Genomic DNA, 18431 nt, shown 5'->3' with positions numbered 1-18431 from the left:
CAAATCAAGTTATGCTACCCCTTCTGCTGGTGTCCCTCAGGGTTCTGTCTTAGGACCTCTTTTATTTCTCATTTATATTAACGATATTGGTGTTGGTCTTGAATCAGTGTTGAAACTCTTTGCAGACGATACGAGTATGTATTTAAGTTTAGATAACGATGATGTACGAGCAGAGATTTTGAATTCTGATTTGGATAAAATTCGCACATGGGCTTCTAAATGGAAAGTCACTTTTAATTGTCAAAAGACAGAATTGTTGGACATTTGTAGACAACAAAATGTTTTACTTCCACCATTGTATTTCGAAGATGCACACTTAGTTGATGTTGAAAATCACAAGCACCTTGGCGTCATTCTACAAGGTAATTGTAAATGGGATTCCCACATAAAAAGTCTAATTGCTAAATGTAGAAAGTCAATTGCGTGTTTTGGTTTATTCAAGCATCGTTTAAACAGAAAATCACTTGAAGTTATATATAAATCCTTTATGTTACCATTGTTTGATTATGCGGACGTTATCTGGGATAACTGTACACAGTGTTTGGCAGACGAGTTGGAGACATTGCATCTCGATGCAATCCGAATCATTGTAGGTGCAGTACGTGGCACAAGCCACCAAAAACTGTATAACGAATCGGGTTTTGTGCCCCTGAAAGAAAGGCGACGTCGTCATAAACTTTTGCTGTATTATAAAATTGTAAATCGTTTAACCCCAGAATATTTATATTCCAAACTGCCGGTCCTGGTTTCCGATGTAAATCCTTACCACAGACGACGCCCTCTTGAACGTAAGTTCCCATTGTGCAGAAGTGAGTTATATAAATCTTCATTTTTTTCCTTCAACGACAGCTTTGTGGAATAATCTTCCAGAAAATATACAACAAACGCAGTCAGTTGGTGAATTTAAAAGGTATTTGACCGATGGAGATGTTGTTGTTCCACCGTATTATTATTTAGGCAACCGCCAGGGACAGGTACTTCACAGCAGGTTGAGATTAAACATGAGCGATTTGCAACAAGACTTAGTTAACCGACACCTCTCTGATAATTTAGAATGTACGTGTGGAGCATGCCCGGAAGATTCTGAACATTTCTTGTTACACTGTCCAAAATTTAAAGAACATAGAACCATTTTATTCATTAGTCTGCCAACACACGTTCTAGACTGCAAAACACTCTTGTTTGGAAATACTGATTTAACTATATCTTTGAACACGAAAATATTCTCTGTTGTACAAGACTATGTTATGTTAACTAATCGCTTCGGCTGATATTATATTAACTGTGCAATTGATGTAGCCAGGCATTCTCTCTCTCCCTCTCTCTCTCTCTCTCTCTCTCTCTCTCTCTCTCTCTCTCTCTCTCTCTCTCTCTCTCTCTCTCTCTCTCTCTCTCTCTCTCTCTCCCTGTCTCTCTCTTTACCCTATTTGTATAAAATATAATTAAAGATTATCAAGATAAGTGTTGAAGCTATCACTTGTTCGCCATGTTTTGCTATCTGAATGTGTATTGATTATAATTTCAAGAACGTGTCCATAAGCAATCTGCTTGTTAACGTTCTTAATGTTGTTATTGTTTGAAACGTGTGTATGAGAATTTGAATAAACACGCTTAAACCAAGAAAAACGACTAAGAGAAATGTGAGCACATACCTTCTGTCTTGACAATACTTACACAATCGCCACGATCGCCTAGTAACGGCAACTTAGTTCCTTCGTTTGTAAAGAATACGGCGATTCTAAACTACCATTTCTGTCGCGACATGTCATCTATATATATACGCGACTTGTGTCTGTGTGTGTGTGTGTGTGTGTGTGTGTGTGTGTGTGTGTGTGTGTGTGTGTGTGTGTGTGTGTGTTCACAACTACATAACTGGGTTCCTTGCATTAACACACAAGCGTCCAACTGGGTTTAAAAAAAAAGTCGGTTCCAAAAATAGGGACCCACTTTTTTTACTACTGTTTCTAGAAGGAAAGTGTCAAATGAAGATTCTCAGAAGTTTTCAAGGCTGGAACCTTTTTGTGCACTTTAGTCAACTTTGTGTGTATATTAGTTCACACACCAAAGCGTGTGAAAAAGTTTCTGAGTTTCCGAAACACACAGCCCAAGGACAGATAACTCTAGTTACTGACGAGTTGCATTTTCAAGATGGCGACGCCTCGTCGATCCAAGGTAAGCGGGAAACTTAATTTTATGATTGTTTCATTATTAGGGAACAGAAACTGTATGTTTTTGTCATTGTTCTTTTTAATTTATTGTGAATAAGTGTTTTTGTGTAGGCTATATTATCTTGGGATGAGGCAGTGACTGATCGAACGGCGGAGATAGTATTGATCTATTTTTCACGCAAGAAAAATGCCTGTACTACTTTCTTCTTTCATGCTATTTGTGCGTTTAGTGCTGAATTTATGAGTAGGTAACTTGAGGATGGTGATAATAATATGGCATTTCTTAGCTAAGCTTACAGAAAACACGATTTGAAAAGACCGGCTGTCAATCCGATCTCTAATAGACGCAGGCTGTTCTTCTAGTTTCCACCCGCCTTCATCTTTTTGAAGATTCTGTTAGTGTTTAACACAGCACTCGGGGCAACACATAATATTGATAAACATGCACAACAAAATTGAATATTGACAGCATGCGCATGCATGTGTATATCATTGCTGTAAGTGTAATTGTTTGCATTTTATTTGCAGATGATTTCTTCAGCAAGCCATTATGACGGGTAATTCAAAGGTGAGAAGGATCACGATTAATCAATGTCAGTGCATCCTGGCTGGTCCATGAGAGTGGGAAATCTGTGGGTTGATCTGTAACCAAATCAAACCAATAAATTTCATTTTTGTAGAGCTCCAGCCTGGCATTTAATATTATAAATGATGAGAAAGACTACATGGGTCATTGGGTGAACATTCCATTGTCAGAAATGTGTGATTGGGTTTGTTAATTGTTGGATGCTTAACGCCCAGTCCACAACTATAGGCGACCTCAGGGATGACTCATGATAGGGTTATTAAACGGGAAAATACAGGTGTATGGACATAGGGCGGCAGAAACAAAACACCCTCGCGGGGCCGGAGAATAAAGCGACCCCTGAAAACTAAAAGGGCTTAACCCCCTGTCCACCCTAACCGTTATGACTGCTTAAATGTTATGTCCCTCCGTTCGGTTGTTCATCTGGCTGTCTGTCCGTCTTACTGTCCGTGCACGCCGGAGAAAAATATAACTTTAAAGATGCACAGAGTTGAAGTCTAAATCAACAGTATTTTGATAATTATGTACACTTTATTAATATACTGGTAATGTTTATTTAGTAAAAAAACTTAATTTTGCACAAGATATCGCTGCGTACATATATGACCATTTTTACCTGCCGAAACAAATCACCTTACCTCTTGCTCTCACTGTTCTAGAACTGTGACGTCATTTCACATTTTCAGTACACTCTAGCTTAGTTACACACAGTCAATGTGAAGAAAGTCTCCTTTGACTGCCAAATTTTGCGATTCTGAATGTTGTTCAGTCAGCAGTTGTGAAAATAATAGTGAAATAAAGCAAGACCTGTTGCTGTTCTTCAACTTCAAGAATACCAGTATGAGTTGTATTGCAGTGATGCAAGCAAGGAATTAGTAAACAACCAACTGTATTTAGTGGAGTCTCATCAGGCTTTGGTGTGATCATGAAAACCGAATTCATACTACAGTAGAACCCCCTATTTACGACTTTGGAAAAACCTTGAAAATTAGGTCGTAAAAAAGGGGGGGGGGGGGGGTCTTAAAATGGTTGTTTGAGTTTTTGGCCCGGGCGGTCATGAATTTGGTTGCAGTGTACAATGTATGTACTGTTATGTACTGTCAATGTACACACACAAACACACAGTTGCAGTTTACAGTCCTATCTACACACACACACACCCAAACACATTACAGCAGAACAACTTTAACTCAAGTTTCAAAGAAAATTTACTCATGGCGTAATGCTCGCTCCCCGCCGAGTGAAGCACATTTGACATTGTGGCGCAACCAGTAAAATCCGAATGTCCTGCTCGATAGAAAGCATAACGACTTTTCTCCCGAATCATGTTTCTGCTCACAGGAATGTTTCTTCGCCGTGCATCGCTAAACTTGTCTCATACATGATCGTTGAGGTCTTCGTACAGGCACCTTTCTTTGCGTACTTTCGCTTCGCTATCCTTCTCCCCATCTTGATAACACCGAGTCTTTATTCTTGACGATACACAGGATTTGCGTCTTCCCGACTCCTAAGTAAGTCGCCACGGATTGCCATTTCGCTCGATTAGCGATTACTTTATTACCTCTCTACTCAAGAGTTGGCGCTTTTCTCTTTATTTCGCGAATTCAGCTTAGACACGTTTTGATAACATAATCATAGATTCTGTACCATCTGTGGCATAGGCCTATCACTCACAGTCACATTTATATTTGAAAAAAATTCACCTACTGCCCGTTGAATCATGAATGCACTGTTACGAGAATTAATAAACACTTAAAGCAGATGCCATCAGAATCTGAATGTCTAAACTCTAAAAGAAACATTTACAACAGGGCATGGTTTTCTAGTTTGCTTACTTTTTTTTTATAAAGACTTACACAGTGCTCGCGATTGTCTCTTTTGGTACACTCTAAGTCATTACGGTAGCCCACCAAGTACTGTTATGATGTCAAGTCTTATGTCAAGCACCAAGTCCAAAATTTCCAGGTGTGCTCATTCACTTTTGATAAATAAAAATAATACAAATTGGCGATGCTCATTTTTGTGAAATTATTTTCAGATTGATATAAAAGCAACTTCATTCTACCTCTGTTAATTTTCCCTTCGTACTACTTCAGTGCATCTTTAGTTTAAAGTGAGGCCACCTCCAAAACTATGTTCATACCTCAACCATGATGTTGGATCTAGGCTGTTTGCATTCTTCAATTTCTTGTCAGCTGAATTTTCCTCTCAGCATTAATATTGACAGTTCTGGCTCTCCACTACTTGAACCTTTTGTTTTTCAACAGGGTGTCACATGGTGCCAAAGAGACCCATGAAACCAGGGTATCCAAAGCGTCGGCAGAGAGGCAAAAGAGGAGGGAAAAGAGGACGTTCGAGTCTTCATACTCATCACTACCTTCTAGGTTAGCCTCATTTTCATTGTCTTTTGCACATGGGATCAGCTCCATGATTAGCTAGGTCTACGTTTCCCAGGTGTATGTTCCTTCAGGTCTCTATTCCTCGAGTCCTTTATTTCCCCCCATTCCCTCTGGTCTCAGTTCCCCAGGTGTATGTTCCCTCCAGGGCCAGGGAACAAAGCCCTGCGGGACATTAACCAGGGGAAACACGGACCTGCTCCCATTGTGTCCTTGGGCTGAAGGCTCACGCTCCTATTTGTGACCAAGTGTAACCATGCTAGCCTTTCACACTTGTAAAAAACTTGGTCTGCATCGTTTTAAGATAAAGCAAGGACTTGGTTTAGATTTTGTTCTGACATGTTAGATAGTGCCTATATTGTTTTGTTTCCATCTGACTATGACTGCCTAAATGTCATCCGTTCATCTGTCCCTCCATCCGGTTGTCCATCGGGCTGTCTGTCCATCTAACTGTCCGTCCGTCTGGCTACATGTCTGGGCACGATGGGGTTGTCTGTCCCTCCATCAGGTTGTCCGTCTGGCTGTCCGTGCACGCCGGGGAAAAATACAACTTTAACGTGAGGTCACCTCCAAAACTAAATATTTCATACCTCAACAGACTGTCCATGATGTTGGAATGACTTGGATCTAGTCTGTTTGCATTCTTGTCAGCTGAATTTTCCTCTCAGCATTAGTATTGACAGTTCTATATCTCCACTACTTGAACCTTTTGTTTTTTAACAGGTTGTCACATAGTGCCAGAGAGGACAATCAAACCAGGGTACTCAAAGCGTCAGCAGAGAGGCATGAGAGCCCAGGACAAAAGAGGCCGTATGAGTTTTCATCCGATTCTTCATACTCACCACCACAATCTAGGTTAGTCTTATCTTCATTGTCTTTTCTGTCCGGGATCACTTACACGATAACCCATGTCCATGTTCCCCAGGTCCATGTTCCTTCAGGTCTATGTTTGCCCAGGTCTGTGCACAGGCGGAAGGTATCGTTCACTGGACCACTACTTTCATAGAAAGACTACAAGGTATGTCACTCAGCTTCAAGTCGTCTGTGTTCTTGGAGTCGCTTCCTGCGGACAATTTTTGTGTTCAAGGCGGTTTGCCTCTTCCAACAGTCTGTGTAAGGTCAAATAAATACAGTTGAATGATTGTTTTAACTACATCATACATGTATCTTTAATTTTCAGCTGCCGTCTGCTGCAAGTTGTTTTTAACCATCATTTTGACGAATGTTCGTTTGCGAACCGCTACCTGTAGTTGGGAAGAAATCATGCATCCCGCACCGAATATGCATACGGGTGCTCATTGGTCTAAAACATATGTAAATATTGCAGCGAAGGGAAGCTACCCACGGGAGTTTCACTTTAGGTTTTTGTTAGGTTTTTGGTGAAGAACCGTTTGCCAAATCAAAAATAATCATCGAATATCCGGTTATTAACCAATGAGCGCATCGCACTACCAACTCCTCGGACCTACAACTGTTCAGCTTTCCCACGGGATCTAAGTGATATGCCGGCGACAGACGCGTTTGGTCGCACAAAATACGGTGCAGCGGACAGGCAGCTAAACATAAAAGGTACAGATAGTTAGAACATTCATTTATCCTGGCATTTGTAAAGTTACAAAGAATCTCGACATTGGCAATTATTATTTGCATAATTTTTTTTGAAGTTAGTGGAGCAAGACTCGAAGCTGAGTGTCATACCTTGTAGTCTTTCTATGAAAGTAGTGGTCCAGTGAACGATACCTTCCGCCTGTGGTCTGTGTTCCCTTGGGTCTATGTTCCTTCAGGTATATATGTTTGCCCAGGTCTATGTTTCATAAGCCAGAAACACAGTCGATCAACTGCAGTTGTCCGAGAGAACCACAGTAATCCGACATTATCGGGTTTCACAAACAAAATTTCAGTCGGCCGACTGCGGGTCATCTCACCTGAAGTCGGCCAAACACGGTGATGCTCTCCCCCCAACACTGTGTTCGGCTTACTGCGGTAAACCGAAAATAAATGTAATTATCCGCACAGTCAATGACACAATGACAATGCTCACACTTTGATTATGTTTTCTCTGGCCGATATGAATGCGTGATGTGATGTGTAAAACAATTCCATCTCAAACGGCATAAATAAATCCCTGCGCCTTGAATATGTGCGCAATATAAATTGTATAAAATAAAAATTTAAAAATTTTTAAAAATAAATCCCTGCGCTTAGAACTGTACCCACGGAATACGCGCGACATAAGCCTCATATTGATTGACTTTTTTGGATTGTGAGCCAAACCTTGTGATTGTTCTTCGAAATGTATCTATCATGACGCAGTAATCCAGGAGACAAGTCAGGGTTATGTCTTGAAGACGTCACATTATGGCGTAAGAGGGTTAGACGTCACGCGAAGGAATTACTGAAAGTCTCGATCATTGTTATTTTGAGCGGGCCGAGACTAGTTTTTTCTTCCATCGCCATTTCCACGTGCAAATGAGCAAACGGAAGTGGTAATGTTGCTAAATTTAGCCCTCGACTTGGCCATTCGGATTACTGTACAGTTGGTTGACTGCGGTTGTCCGCGGGTGACGGTGATTCGCTCATGAAACGCGCTTTTCGGTGACCCGGCGATCAACCACAGTCGATCGACTGGGCCCCAGGGACCAGTTTCATAAGATAGCAGTGAACCGACTGACAGTCGATCGACTGCCCAGTCACCGAAAAGCGCGTTTCATAAGAATGAAAACTATTGCACGGAATCAAGTAATTTTTGTTGTCACAAGTTTTCCCCAAACTGGTCTTTGATGTAATGAAAAAGGCAAAGTAGTGACTTCATTAGTTTGCCCAGGTTCCAAAATATAATGAGTCCCCCTCGTATTGCTTTGTTTCTAGCTGACTATGACTGCCTAAATGTCATCCGTTCATCTGTCCCTCCATCAGGTTGTCCGTCTGGCTGTCCGTGCACGCCGGGGAAAAATACAACTTTAACGTGAGGTCACCTCCAAAACTATAATTTATTTCATACCTCAACAGACTGTCCATGATGTTGGAATGACTTGGATCTAGTCTGTTTGCATTCTTGTCAGCAGAATTTTCCTCAACATTAATATTGACAGTTCTATATCTCCACTACTTGAACCTTTTTTTTCAACAGGTTGTCACATAGTGCCAGAGAGGACCATCAAACCAGGGTACCCAAAGCGTCAGCAGAGAGGCGTGAGAGCCGAGGACGAAAGGAGAAAAAAGAGGCCGTTCGAGTCTTCATCCGATTCTTCATACTCACCACCACCATCTAGGTTAGTCTTATCTTCATTGTCTTTTCTGTCCGGGATCACTTACACGATTACCCATGTCCATGTTCCCCAGATCCATGTTCCCCCAGGTCTATGTTCCTTCAAGTCTATGTTCTCTTAGGTCTATGTTCATTCAGGTATATGTTTGCCCAGGTCTCTGTTCCCTGAGGTTTATATGTTCCACCATGATAATGTTTTCTCTGGTCTCAGTTCCCTAGTTCTAAATTCCCTGGGTGTATGTTCCCTCCAGGCCCAGGAAACAAAGCCCTGCACAACATTAACCAGGGGAAACAGACCTGCTCCCATAGTGACCTTGGGCTGAAAGCTCACGCTCTTGTTTGTGACCAAGAGTAAACCATGCTTGCCTTTCACACTTGGAGAAAACTGGGTCTGTATCATTTTAAGATAAAGCAAGGACTTGGTTTAGATTTTGTTCTGACATGTTAGATAGTGCCTATATTGCTTTGTTTCCATCTGACTATGACTGCCTACATGTTATCCCTTCATCTGTCCCTCAATTTGATTGTCCGTCTGGCTGTCTGTCCATCTGACTGTCCATCTGACCGTCCGTCTGGCTGGTTGTCCGTCTGCTGTCTGTCTATATGACTGGCTGTCTGTCCATTTGTCTGTCTATCTGACGGGTTGTCTGTCCATCTGACTGTCCGTCCGTCTGGCTGTCCCTGCACACCGGGGAAACCTAAAACTTTAATGTGCGGTCACCTCCAAAACCATGTTTCATACTTTAACCAGGCTGTCCATGATGTTGGAATGACTTGGATCTAGTCTGTTTGCATTCTTGTCAGCTGAATTTTCCTCTCAGCATTAATATTGACAGTTCTGGCTCTCCACTACTTGAACCTTTTGTTTTTCAACAGGGTGTCACACAGTGCCAGAGAGGACCATGAAACCAGGATAGCCCAAGGGTCAGCAGAGAGGCATGAAAGCCGAGGTCGAAAGAGGAAGAGAGTAAAGAGGCCGTTCGAGTCTTCACCGATTCTTCATACTCACCACCGCCATCTAGGTTAGCCTTATCTTCATTGTCTGTTTGTGTCTGGATTCAGCTTCATCATTACCCAGGTCTGTGTTTCCCCAGGTCTATGTTTCTCCAGGTCCGTTTCTAAGGTCTGTGTTCCCCCAGGTCTGTGTTTCCCCAGGTCTGTGTTCCCCCAGGTCTGTGTTCCCCCAGGTCTGTTCCTCAGGTCTGTGTTCCCAGACCTGCCTACCCTTACGATTTGGGCGTAACTTACTACGAATGTTAACCCAAACTACGCCACCATGCTTTCCAGAATGGAAGTACGATTTTTAAGAATCCAAAAGTATGATTTTTTGCATCTTATCTCGAAGTAAATCCGATCAGTATAGTTGCTTTCGCAGAGCTTGAGTTTGCGCCTGCGCGAGATCATTTAGGCAATATCCGGTCATTTCCGGTCTGTTCAGCCACAAACAAGATAGACGCTGCCGTTCGCATTACAATGAATTAGCGACGCGTGGAAAATCTGAGTCCCCACGAGACAGACGAATCTGACGAGGAAGCTTGTCACAGTGGTGGTAAAAGGATTGCTGTGAGAAAGAAGACAGCCATTCAACAGAAATACAAAGGCAGCTAAATGAAATCGTGGCCATGCCTAGGACCTTAATCAAAAGGACCAAAGCACGTCTTGTGTTCCCTTTGCCACAGTGACTTTTCGTGTGCACACATTGGAAAATATGACTGTGCATAGCACATCGGGACAGATTATCACAAGGATGCAGTACAGAGAGCTCATAGAAACAAAAAGACGTTCAAATTACCTGTTTCTTTATCAGGAAGTTGAGTGATACAGTAACAAAACTGGAGGGAGAAATTATCCGAGCAGAAGACTTAGTGTCAATGTGCAAAATGATTGCCGAATGGAACCTGATTACACTTTCTTCCAACAGATTACTCTTTTTGGCTTGACTCATTACACCTTGTAATTTTGGGGGTAGGCAGGTCTGTGTTCCCCCAGGTCTGTTCCTCAGGTCTGTGTTTCCTCAGGTCTGTGTTCCCCCAAGTCTGTGTTTCCCCAAGTCTGTGTTTCCCCAGGCCTGTTCCTCAAGTCTGTGTTCCCCCAGGTCTGTTCCTCAGGTCTGTGTTCCCCCAGGTCTGTGTTCCTCGGGTCTGTTCCCCCAGGTCTGTGTTTCCCCAGGTCTGTGTTTCCTCAGGTCTGTGTTCCCCCAAGTCTGTGTTCCCCCAGGTCTGTTCCTCAGGTCTGTGTTCTCCCAAGTCTGTGTTCCCCCAGGTTTGTTCCTCAGGTCTGTGTTCCCCCAAGTCTGTGTTTCCCCAGGTCTGTTCCCCCAGGTCTGTTTCCCTATGTCTGTGTTCCCCAAGGTCTGTTTCTCAGGTCTGTGTCCCCCCAGGTCTGTGTTTCCCCAGGTCTGTCTTCTTCTTCTTGTCGTTCGCCAATGCTAAACGTGGAGTCCAGCTCTGGTAATGAAGCTGGTGGTCTTATGAAGAGCCTCCACAGGTCCATGCAGCTTCTCATGAAGGGGCACCGGCCTGGTCCAGATCTCTCTCCTCAGGGGCTGGAGATTCCTGCAGTCCTGCAGGATGTGGGCTGCATCCTGCTCTGCGTCTCCACAGGGACACATGGGGGAGGGCACGGCTCGCAGTTTTTTGTGCAGGTGTTGTTGCATTCTGTTGTGCCCTGTTCTCAGGCGAAAAATGACTACCTGTTCAGGTCTTGACAGTTGGTGGTTGCTGTCGTGCGTTGGGGGGGGGGGGGGGGGGTTTAAGCAGAGACTTTATGACGGTTTTCATCTCTGTGGAGCTCACTGGGTTTTCTTCTTGTTCGTCCTCCGCACCCAGTTTGGCCATTTTATCCGCTTGTTCGTTCCCCTCTATCCCGCAGTGTTAGGGGACCCACTGCAATATCAATCAATCAATCAATATGAAGCTTATATAGCGCGTATTCCGTGGGTACAGTTCTAAGCGCTTGTCGAATACAGTCTTCAGACAAGTGATGTTATGAAGTGTCGTTGTAAGCTGAGGCAGTTTGTTGTTGTTGACTGCTTGCAGCACAGACAAGGCATCAGTCAGGAAGACAACTTGGGTGTCGGGATTGACCTTGCTGCTGATGGTATTGGCTGCGTGGATAAGCGCTTCTACCTCTGCTCTGTAGTTGGTGCAATGGAGGCCAGTTGGTATAGCCTCTGCTTGCCACTCTCCACTGGGGTGTTGGATGTAGACACCAGCTCCTCCTCTCTTGACGGCATCTGTGGCGGACCCATCTGTAAAGACCCGCATCCATGCTTCTTGGGGGTATCTTTCGTCGAGCATGGCAAGTGTCACCTGGCTTTCTTCTGCACATCGCTCTGTTCATCTTTTGTTGTGAGATGAGGAACTGTGGTCTGGATGGACACGTTTTCAAGGTTGTTTTTCCAGGGTGGTTCTTCAAGGGAGAAGTGTGATGGGTGAACCAGTTCAGGCATCTTTGCTTGGTGTTCTCTCTTCAGGGCCCGTGTCTCAGTTGCAAAGCTTGATCTCTTTAGCCTGCCAGAAGAGAGCTGCTTTATCCTTGCATTCATTTGGTGGTCTGGAATGCACTGGTACTTGATGTCTTGTACCATCGCTTTGCATTCTCTTCTCTTGCTGAGTGGAGGTATGCCGGTCACCTGTTGCATCTTGTCTATTGGGGTTGTCTTCATAGCGCCTGTGATGATTCTCATCGCTTGATTTTGGACTATCTCTAGGGTTTGAAGGTGCGTCTTGGCTGCTGTCATCCAAGAGCTAGATCCGTACTCAAGGTGAGGTCGTACGGTCCCCTGGTACACTGTCTTGAGGATCTTTTCGTTTGCGCCCCATTGTGATCCTGCCAGTTTCCTCATGATGTTCAGTTTTCTTCTGGCTTTTGCTTCCGCATTCATGATGTGATGTTGCCATGTCATGCGTTTGTCATATGTGACTCCGAGGTAAGTTTGCTGGTCTTCAAACTTCAGTGGCGTGTCACCCAACGTCAGTCTTCCAGGTTGTACTTTGGCGGAGAGTGTGAAGAGAGTAGCTGTTGTCTTGTCTCTGTTGATGGTTACACACCAGTTGTCTGTCCAAGCTGCAACTTTCTCGAGGGCAAGTTGCATCCTGTAGGTCGCAGTTGTTGCATGCTCCTCAGTGCACCAGAGAACAAGGTCATCAGCATACAGTGCTGCATGGACTCTACTGGGCAACTCGGGCATTCAACAGAAATACAAAGGCAGCTAGCTAAATGAAATCGTGGCCATGCCTAGGACCTTAATCAAAAGGACCAAAGCACGTCTTGTGTTCCCTTTGCCACTGTGACTTTTCGTGTGCACACATTGGAAAATATGACTGTGCATAGCCAGGGCCTAGCATTGTAAGCTGTTCGGCTTACTTTACGCCGAAATAACATCTCCAGTACGCGGAACTCGATTTGGTGTACTCCGAAATGCAAAAACCTGTTATTCCCAAACGGTAAACCCAAACAGTCCCAGCTTTCGTTTTGTGCGCTGTTCGGTTCAATTCTCAATCGGTTTGACAGTTTGCTTGAGCACGCACTTCCTGTGGCATCGCGCGACCATGCTTTGTGCCGGTGTTTTGTGGCTCTAGACTTGAAATAATGTCTCGAAGCGACATTGTTGAACGTGGTCAGCCATTCAGTGACAAAGAATCTAGGTATTCCTGGAAGTGGGAATGGCACTTTCAGGCCAAATAACACAAGATTGTCAGTTTTCTTGTTTTCTGTCTGTGTTTTGCTTGTTGGTGAAGGCATAATTTAGTTGCTCAATCTTCTTGGGGGGGGGGGGGGGGGGGGGGGGGGTCATTTTAGGTAAAAAAATCTCAATTTATTTTTCAAATTTTCTATGAGTTTTTTTCTATTTCACCACTATATATATTTATATTTCTTCTTTTTTTTCCCCCACCAGGGGCCAGACCCCCGCCTTTGTAAGCTGAACTCACTTTTTCCAATGCTAGGCCCTGATAGCACATCGGGACAAATGATCACAAGGATGCAGTACAGAGAGCTCATAGACGTTCAAATTACCTGTTTCTTTATCAGGAAGTTGAGTGATACAGTAACAAAACTGGAGGGAGAAATTATCCGAGCAGAAGACTTAGTGACAATGTGCGAAATGATTGCCGAATGGAACCTGAATACACTTTCTTCCAACAGATTACTCTTTTTGGCTTGACTCATTACACCTTGTAATTTTGGGGGTAGGCAGGTCTGTGTTCCCCCAGGTCTGTTCCTCAGGTCTGTGTTTCCCCAGGTCTGTTCCTCAGGTCTGTGTTCCCCCAAGTCTGTGTTTCCCCAGGTGTGTTCCTCAAGTCTGTGTTCCCCCAGGTCTGTTCCTCAGGTCTGTGTTCCCCCAGGTATGTGTTCCCGCAGGTCTGTGTTTCCCCAAGTCTGTGTTTCCCCAGGTCTGTGTTCTCCCAGGTCTGTTCCTCAGGTCTGTGTTCTCCCAAGTCTGTGTTCCCCCAGGTTTGTTCCTCAGGTCTGTGTTCCCCCAAGTCTGTGTTTCCCCAGGTCTGTTCCCCCAGGTCTGTTTCTCAGGTCTGTGTTCCCCAGGTCTGTTTCCCTATGTCTGTGTTCCACAAGATCTGTTTCTCAGGTCTGTGTTCCCCCAGGTCTGCTCCCCAAGGTATGTGTTCCCCCAGGTCTGTGATCCCCCAGGTCTGTGTTCCCCCAGTTATGTTTCTCAGGTCTGTGTTCCACCAGGTCTGTTCCTCAGGTCTGTGTTTCCCCAGGTCTGTTCCCCAGGTCTGTGTTCCCCCAAGTCTGTGTTCCCCCTGGTGTGTTCTTCAGGTCTGTGTTCCTCCAGGTCTGTTCCTCAGGTTAGTCATCCCCCAGATCTCTGTTCCCTGAGGTCTAATTTCCTCTGTGTCTCTATTTCCCAAGGTCTATATACTAATAAATAATGTTGTGTGTGTGTGTGTGTTTTTTTTTTTTTTTAATGATTAATGTGTCCATCACCTTCGCAATATACTCTCACTCTCTCTTTCTCTCTCTGTTTTTTCCCTCTATGTCACTCAAACTTTGCTTGCAACAACTGCATTTTTGAATATAATTCTTCCTGTCCAATTGTTGTGAGTAAGATTATGTTGTCTCACACTCTTACCCTAACCTTTGTGGGATGTTGTATTCTGCAGATTCAGGATGCCGATCATCTCTTTGCCAGCCAAAGCAAGTCCTTTCAAGTGACCATTCAAGTGACCATTCAAGTGACCATTCAAGTGTTCAGTTTCCTGCTCTACTCAAAGAGGCACTGTCAGGTGGGGGGGGGGGGGGGGGGGGGGGGGGCGGAGATAAATGCAAAAAACATTGTTGTATTTTTTGCCAACAAGTCAATGTAAAAATGTCTACCCACCTTGAATGAGTTCACAAAGAAGAGCCAGAGGTAGCTCAGATTTTGGCAGTGAAAAAAGAAACTTGCTTCGCCGACAAGCTTACCTTGGATCCACGAGTCGTCGCCATCTTGAAACTGCAACTCGTCAGTAACTAGAGTTATCTGTCCTTGGGCTGTGTGTTTCGGCAAGTCGGAAACTTTTTCACACGCTTTGGTGTGTGAACTAATATACACACAAAATTGACGAAAGTGCACAAAAAGGTTCCAGCCTTGAAAACTTCTGAGAACCCTCATTTGACACTTTTCTGCTAGAAACAGTAGTAAACAAAGTGGGTCCCTATTTCATAAACCGACTTTTTTTTAAAACAGTTTTTTGAAAAGGTAATTGGAAAAATGAAAGACGATGACATTTTCAGATTCGCTTCTCTTAAAGGCTGCCCTTTACGTAGCGTTCATTAATTAATTCCTATTGTTTACATGTGCCAATAATGTTATAAAACTGTACCTAAAGGGATATAATAAAGATTGGCTGTAGCTTTCGAACACAGAAAAAATTATTGCAGTATTGCAAAGTGGTGTTGATAGTGTCGAATGTAAACGGAACAGTCTCAAAGTGAAAGTGGATGTTTTCCGGAAATTGCGAAGTTAACAAGAATACAGAAAAGCTCGCTTTCCTGCTTAGCACAATACACTACCGCGCTAATCTGGCGTGTCAATATCACTACGTTTTGCACGTGGAAGGTGAGCGATTACCCCCCGCGGGTTAGGGGGAAGAATTTACCCGATGCTCCCCATGTCGTAAGAGGCGACTAACGGATTTTGTTTCTCCTTTTACCCTTGTTAAGTGTTTCTTGTATAGAATATTATATAGTCAATTTTTGTACAGAATTTAGTCAAGCAGTATGTAAGAAATGTTAAGTCCTTTGTACTGGAAACTTGAATTCTCCCAGTTAGGTAATATATTGTACTACGTTGCAAGCCCTTGGAGCAAATTTTTGATTAGTGCTTTTGTGAACAAGAAACAATTGACAAGTGGCTCTATCCCATCTTCCCCCTTTCCCCGTCGCGTAATAACCCTTCGTGGTTGAAAACAACGTTAAACACCAAATTAAGAAAGAAAGGTGAGCGATTTCCTTCACGTGGGGATTGACGAAGCTGTACTGTCTGTGTTGACGGTCTAAAAATAGCCCAAGACCTGGAGAACTGTTGCTAAACATAGCAATAAACTTGATAAAGAATTAATTATTTCTTGTAATTGGTAAGGACTTCAAACCTAAAACTTTGCAGGAAGCTTACTTTATACATCCCCGCAACGATGGGAAAAGCCCTGGAAGTAATTAAAATTATTAAATAGGACTATGTCAGCCTTTAAAGTATGGGGAAAGACTGTTCTCAAGAAGACACATTGATAAGTTGCAGACTCCCCGAACTTGGAAGACTTTCTAAGATATTGAGGGATACGTCTGGAATGATAATTAGTACTATCAACCAGGCTATAGCATGGTTACACTTGGTCACAAACAGGAGTGTACTCCGAATGATATGGTTTTTGGAGACACTGGAAGATAGTCAATGTTTTTAAATTGCTATATGTGTGTGTTACAATATTGGTTGAAAATAACAATAATGAATGAAAACAGGATACCAAGAAAAGCGTATAATATGCTCTTGAAGTTGGATGAAAAGGATTAAACAAATTGGGCCACCAATGTTCACCTGGGTTTGTATAGATTTGGATTTGTATGGGAAAACCCAGGAGTTCAGTCAATCCCTGTATTTGTTCAAACATGTATGCAATGGTTAATTGATTGCAATGTCAAAATTGGTCCAGCCGCAAGACCCTTGCAAGTTTTCGAATGGGATTAGCAGTTACAGAGCCAAATAAGCACAGCCATGATAAAACTAAATTAACTACGGCATTTTTCTGTCCTTTTTGTAAAACATGTATTGAAAGTGATGTGCATTTTGTATTTGTATGCCTAGCGTATGAAGATTTGCGTGCAGAGTTGATTGCAGCAAAATAATACAGGATACCATGTATGTTTCGATTGTCAACACAATTGTACAGTCACAGAACCCTGCGCAGCTGCACATGTTAGAAAACTGGCCATTTTTTATTTGAAAGCCAAAAACACAAAAAGAAGTTGTATTTGGTTAAGTTGATGGTATTGTAATACGTTTTGTCCAGGAAAACTATGTCAGTTTATTACATGACAACATTTGTTTTATTGATCACACGTTCATATTTTTTGCAAGAGCGTATATATAGTTATCGTATGTTAAAAAGGTATGTGAATATGCGGATGATTGGGGAACAAATGCAGCGGACATGCATGTGAAATTCATGAAGAAGTGTCAGATATGCATGCACATGTGACTAACCCAGTACCCCCCGTGGGTTAGGGGGAGTCCCATATTGGTTGGGACTAGAAAGAATTTACCCGATGCTACCCTGCATGTCGTAAGAGGCGACTAACGGTTCTGTTTCTTCTCTTCTTTTGTCTTATTTCTGCCTTACCAGTCCTTTCACCTATATTTCCTTCCAAGAAAACTCTCCCTACTATTCCCTGCAGTTTTCCAATTCTTTTCTTGTTGTCTTATTTCTACCTGACTGGATCCATCACCTTTATTTCACTTACCAAAAGTCTTCTTTTCCACATCCTTATTTCTCTGCACCCCGCATGTCGTATGAGGCGACTAACGGATTCTGTTTCTCCTTTAACCCTTGTTGAGTGGTTCTTGTATAGAATATAGTCAATGTTTGTAAAGATTTTAGTCAAGCAGTATGTAAGAAATGTTTAGTCCTTTGTACTGGAAACTTGCATTCTCCCAGTAAGGTCATATATTGTACTACGTTGCAAGCTCCTGGAGCAATTTTTTTGATTAGTGCTTTTGTGAACAAGAAACACTTAACAAGTGGCTCTATCCCATCTCCCCCCTTTCCCCTATCCCATCTCCCCCTTTCCCTCGTCGCGATATAACCTTCGTGGTTGAAAACGACGTTAAACACCAAATAAATAAAGAAAGAAAGACTAACCCAGTATCAAGTATGCCTGTGTGCCGAATATTTTCATATGAATTTCTGTTTGTTAATGTTATGGTGTATCACCCTATTTATGGGCTGAGGAATAAGTATTCTTGAGTCCTGAATACCTGAGGCATGTACATATATACTTTTATGCAGTATATGCTTTTGTTTTCTTCCAAGACAAATTACCAGAAGGAATGTCACTAGTTTTCGTATACTGTTTGAATTCCATGGACCATTTTCACCAAAGGGATTACTGAATAATCTCATGTCTGTTGTAAATTTTGGCCCATGACTTGTGGAGATATTACAATTTGGTGAAAATTAGGCTCGTTTTATGTAAAATATGCTGATTATTTGTTATTTTAGTTTCATCATTTTTTCATAAATGTGCTTGGTTAATGTTTCAAATTAAATTTGCTGTTGTAGTTCATTCGGTGTTTTGCTCACAAAAAGTGTTTTGTCAGTTAACATTGATTTAAATAAAATTGGCTGACTAAACTTGATCCATTTGTCTTGAGTGTTTGCATCCATGTCTATAATAGGAGCGTTACAGACTTCACAAATAATGCTACAAATTGCGGATTAGCCAATGGACGAATGAATGTTCTGTTGAATGTTGAATACTGTACAGAATGCATGACCTTTTTTCTTTTTTTTTTT

General features: G+C 42.8%; 2 protein-coding genes across 2 annotated transcripts in view; both read left to right on the top strand.

The window, feature by feature from the left end:
* Positions 1 to 18431, top strand: part of LOC138973718 (uncharacterized) — a 327086-nt gene that overhangs the window by 272035 nt on the left and 36620 nt on the right. The gene's annotated exons all lie outside the window — the stretch shown is intronic.
* LOC138973720 (uncharacterized) lies at positions 1807 to 14684 on the top strand. The gene is made up of 8 exons (XM_070346448.1): positions 1807 to 2172; positions 2697 to 2736; positions 5022 to 5138; positions 5874 to 6005; positions 8281 to 8422; positions 8670 to 8807; positions 9295 to 9440; positions 14544 to 14684. The coding sequence occupies exons 3-6, from the start codon at positions 5030 to 5032 to the stop codon at positions 8698 to 8700; spliced, it is 414 nt and encodes a 137-aa protein (XP_070202549.1). The 5' UTR covers positions 1807 to 2172; positions 2697 to 2736; positions 5022 to 5029; the 3' UTR covers positions 8701 to 8807; positions 9295 to 9440; positions 14544 to 14684.

This window comes from Littorina saxatilis, linkage group LG8 (assembly GCF_037325665.1).
Source record: "Littorina saxatilis isolate snail1 linkage group LG8, US_GU_Lsax_2.0, whole genome shotgun sequence".
Lineage (NCBI taxonomy): Eukaryota > Metazoa > Mollusca > Gastropoda > Littorinimorpha > Littorinidae > Littorina > Littorina saxatilis.
This window is presented reverse-complemented; position numbering and strand designations above follow the sequence as displayed.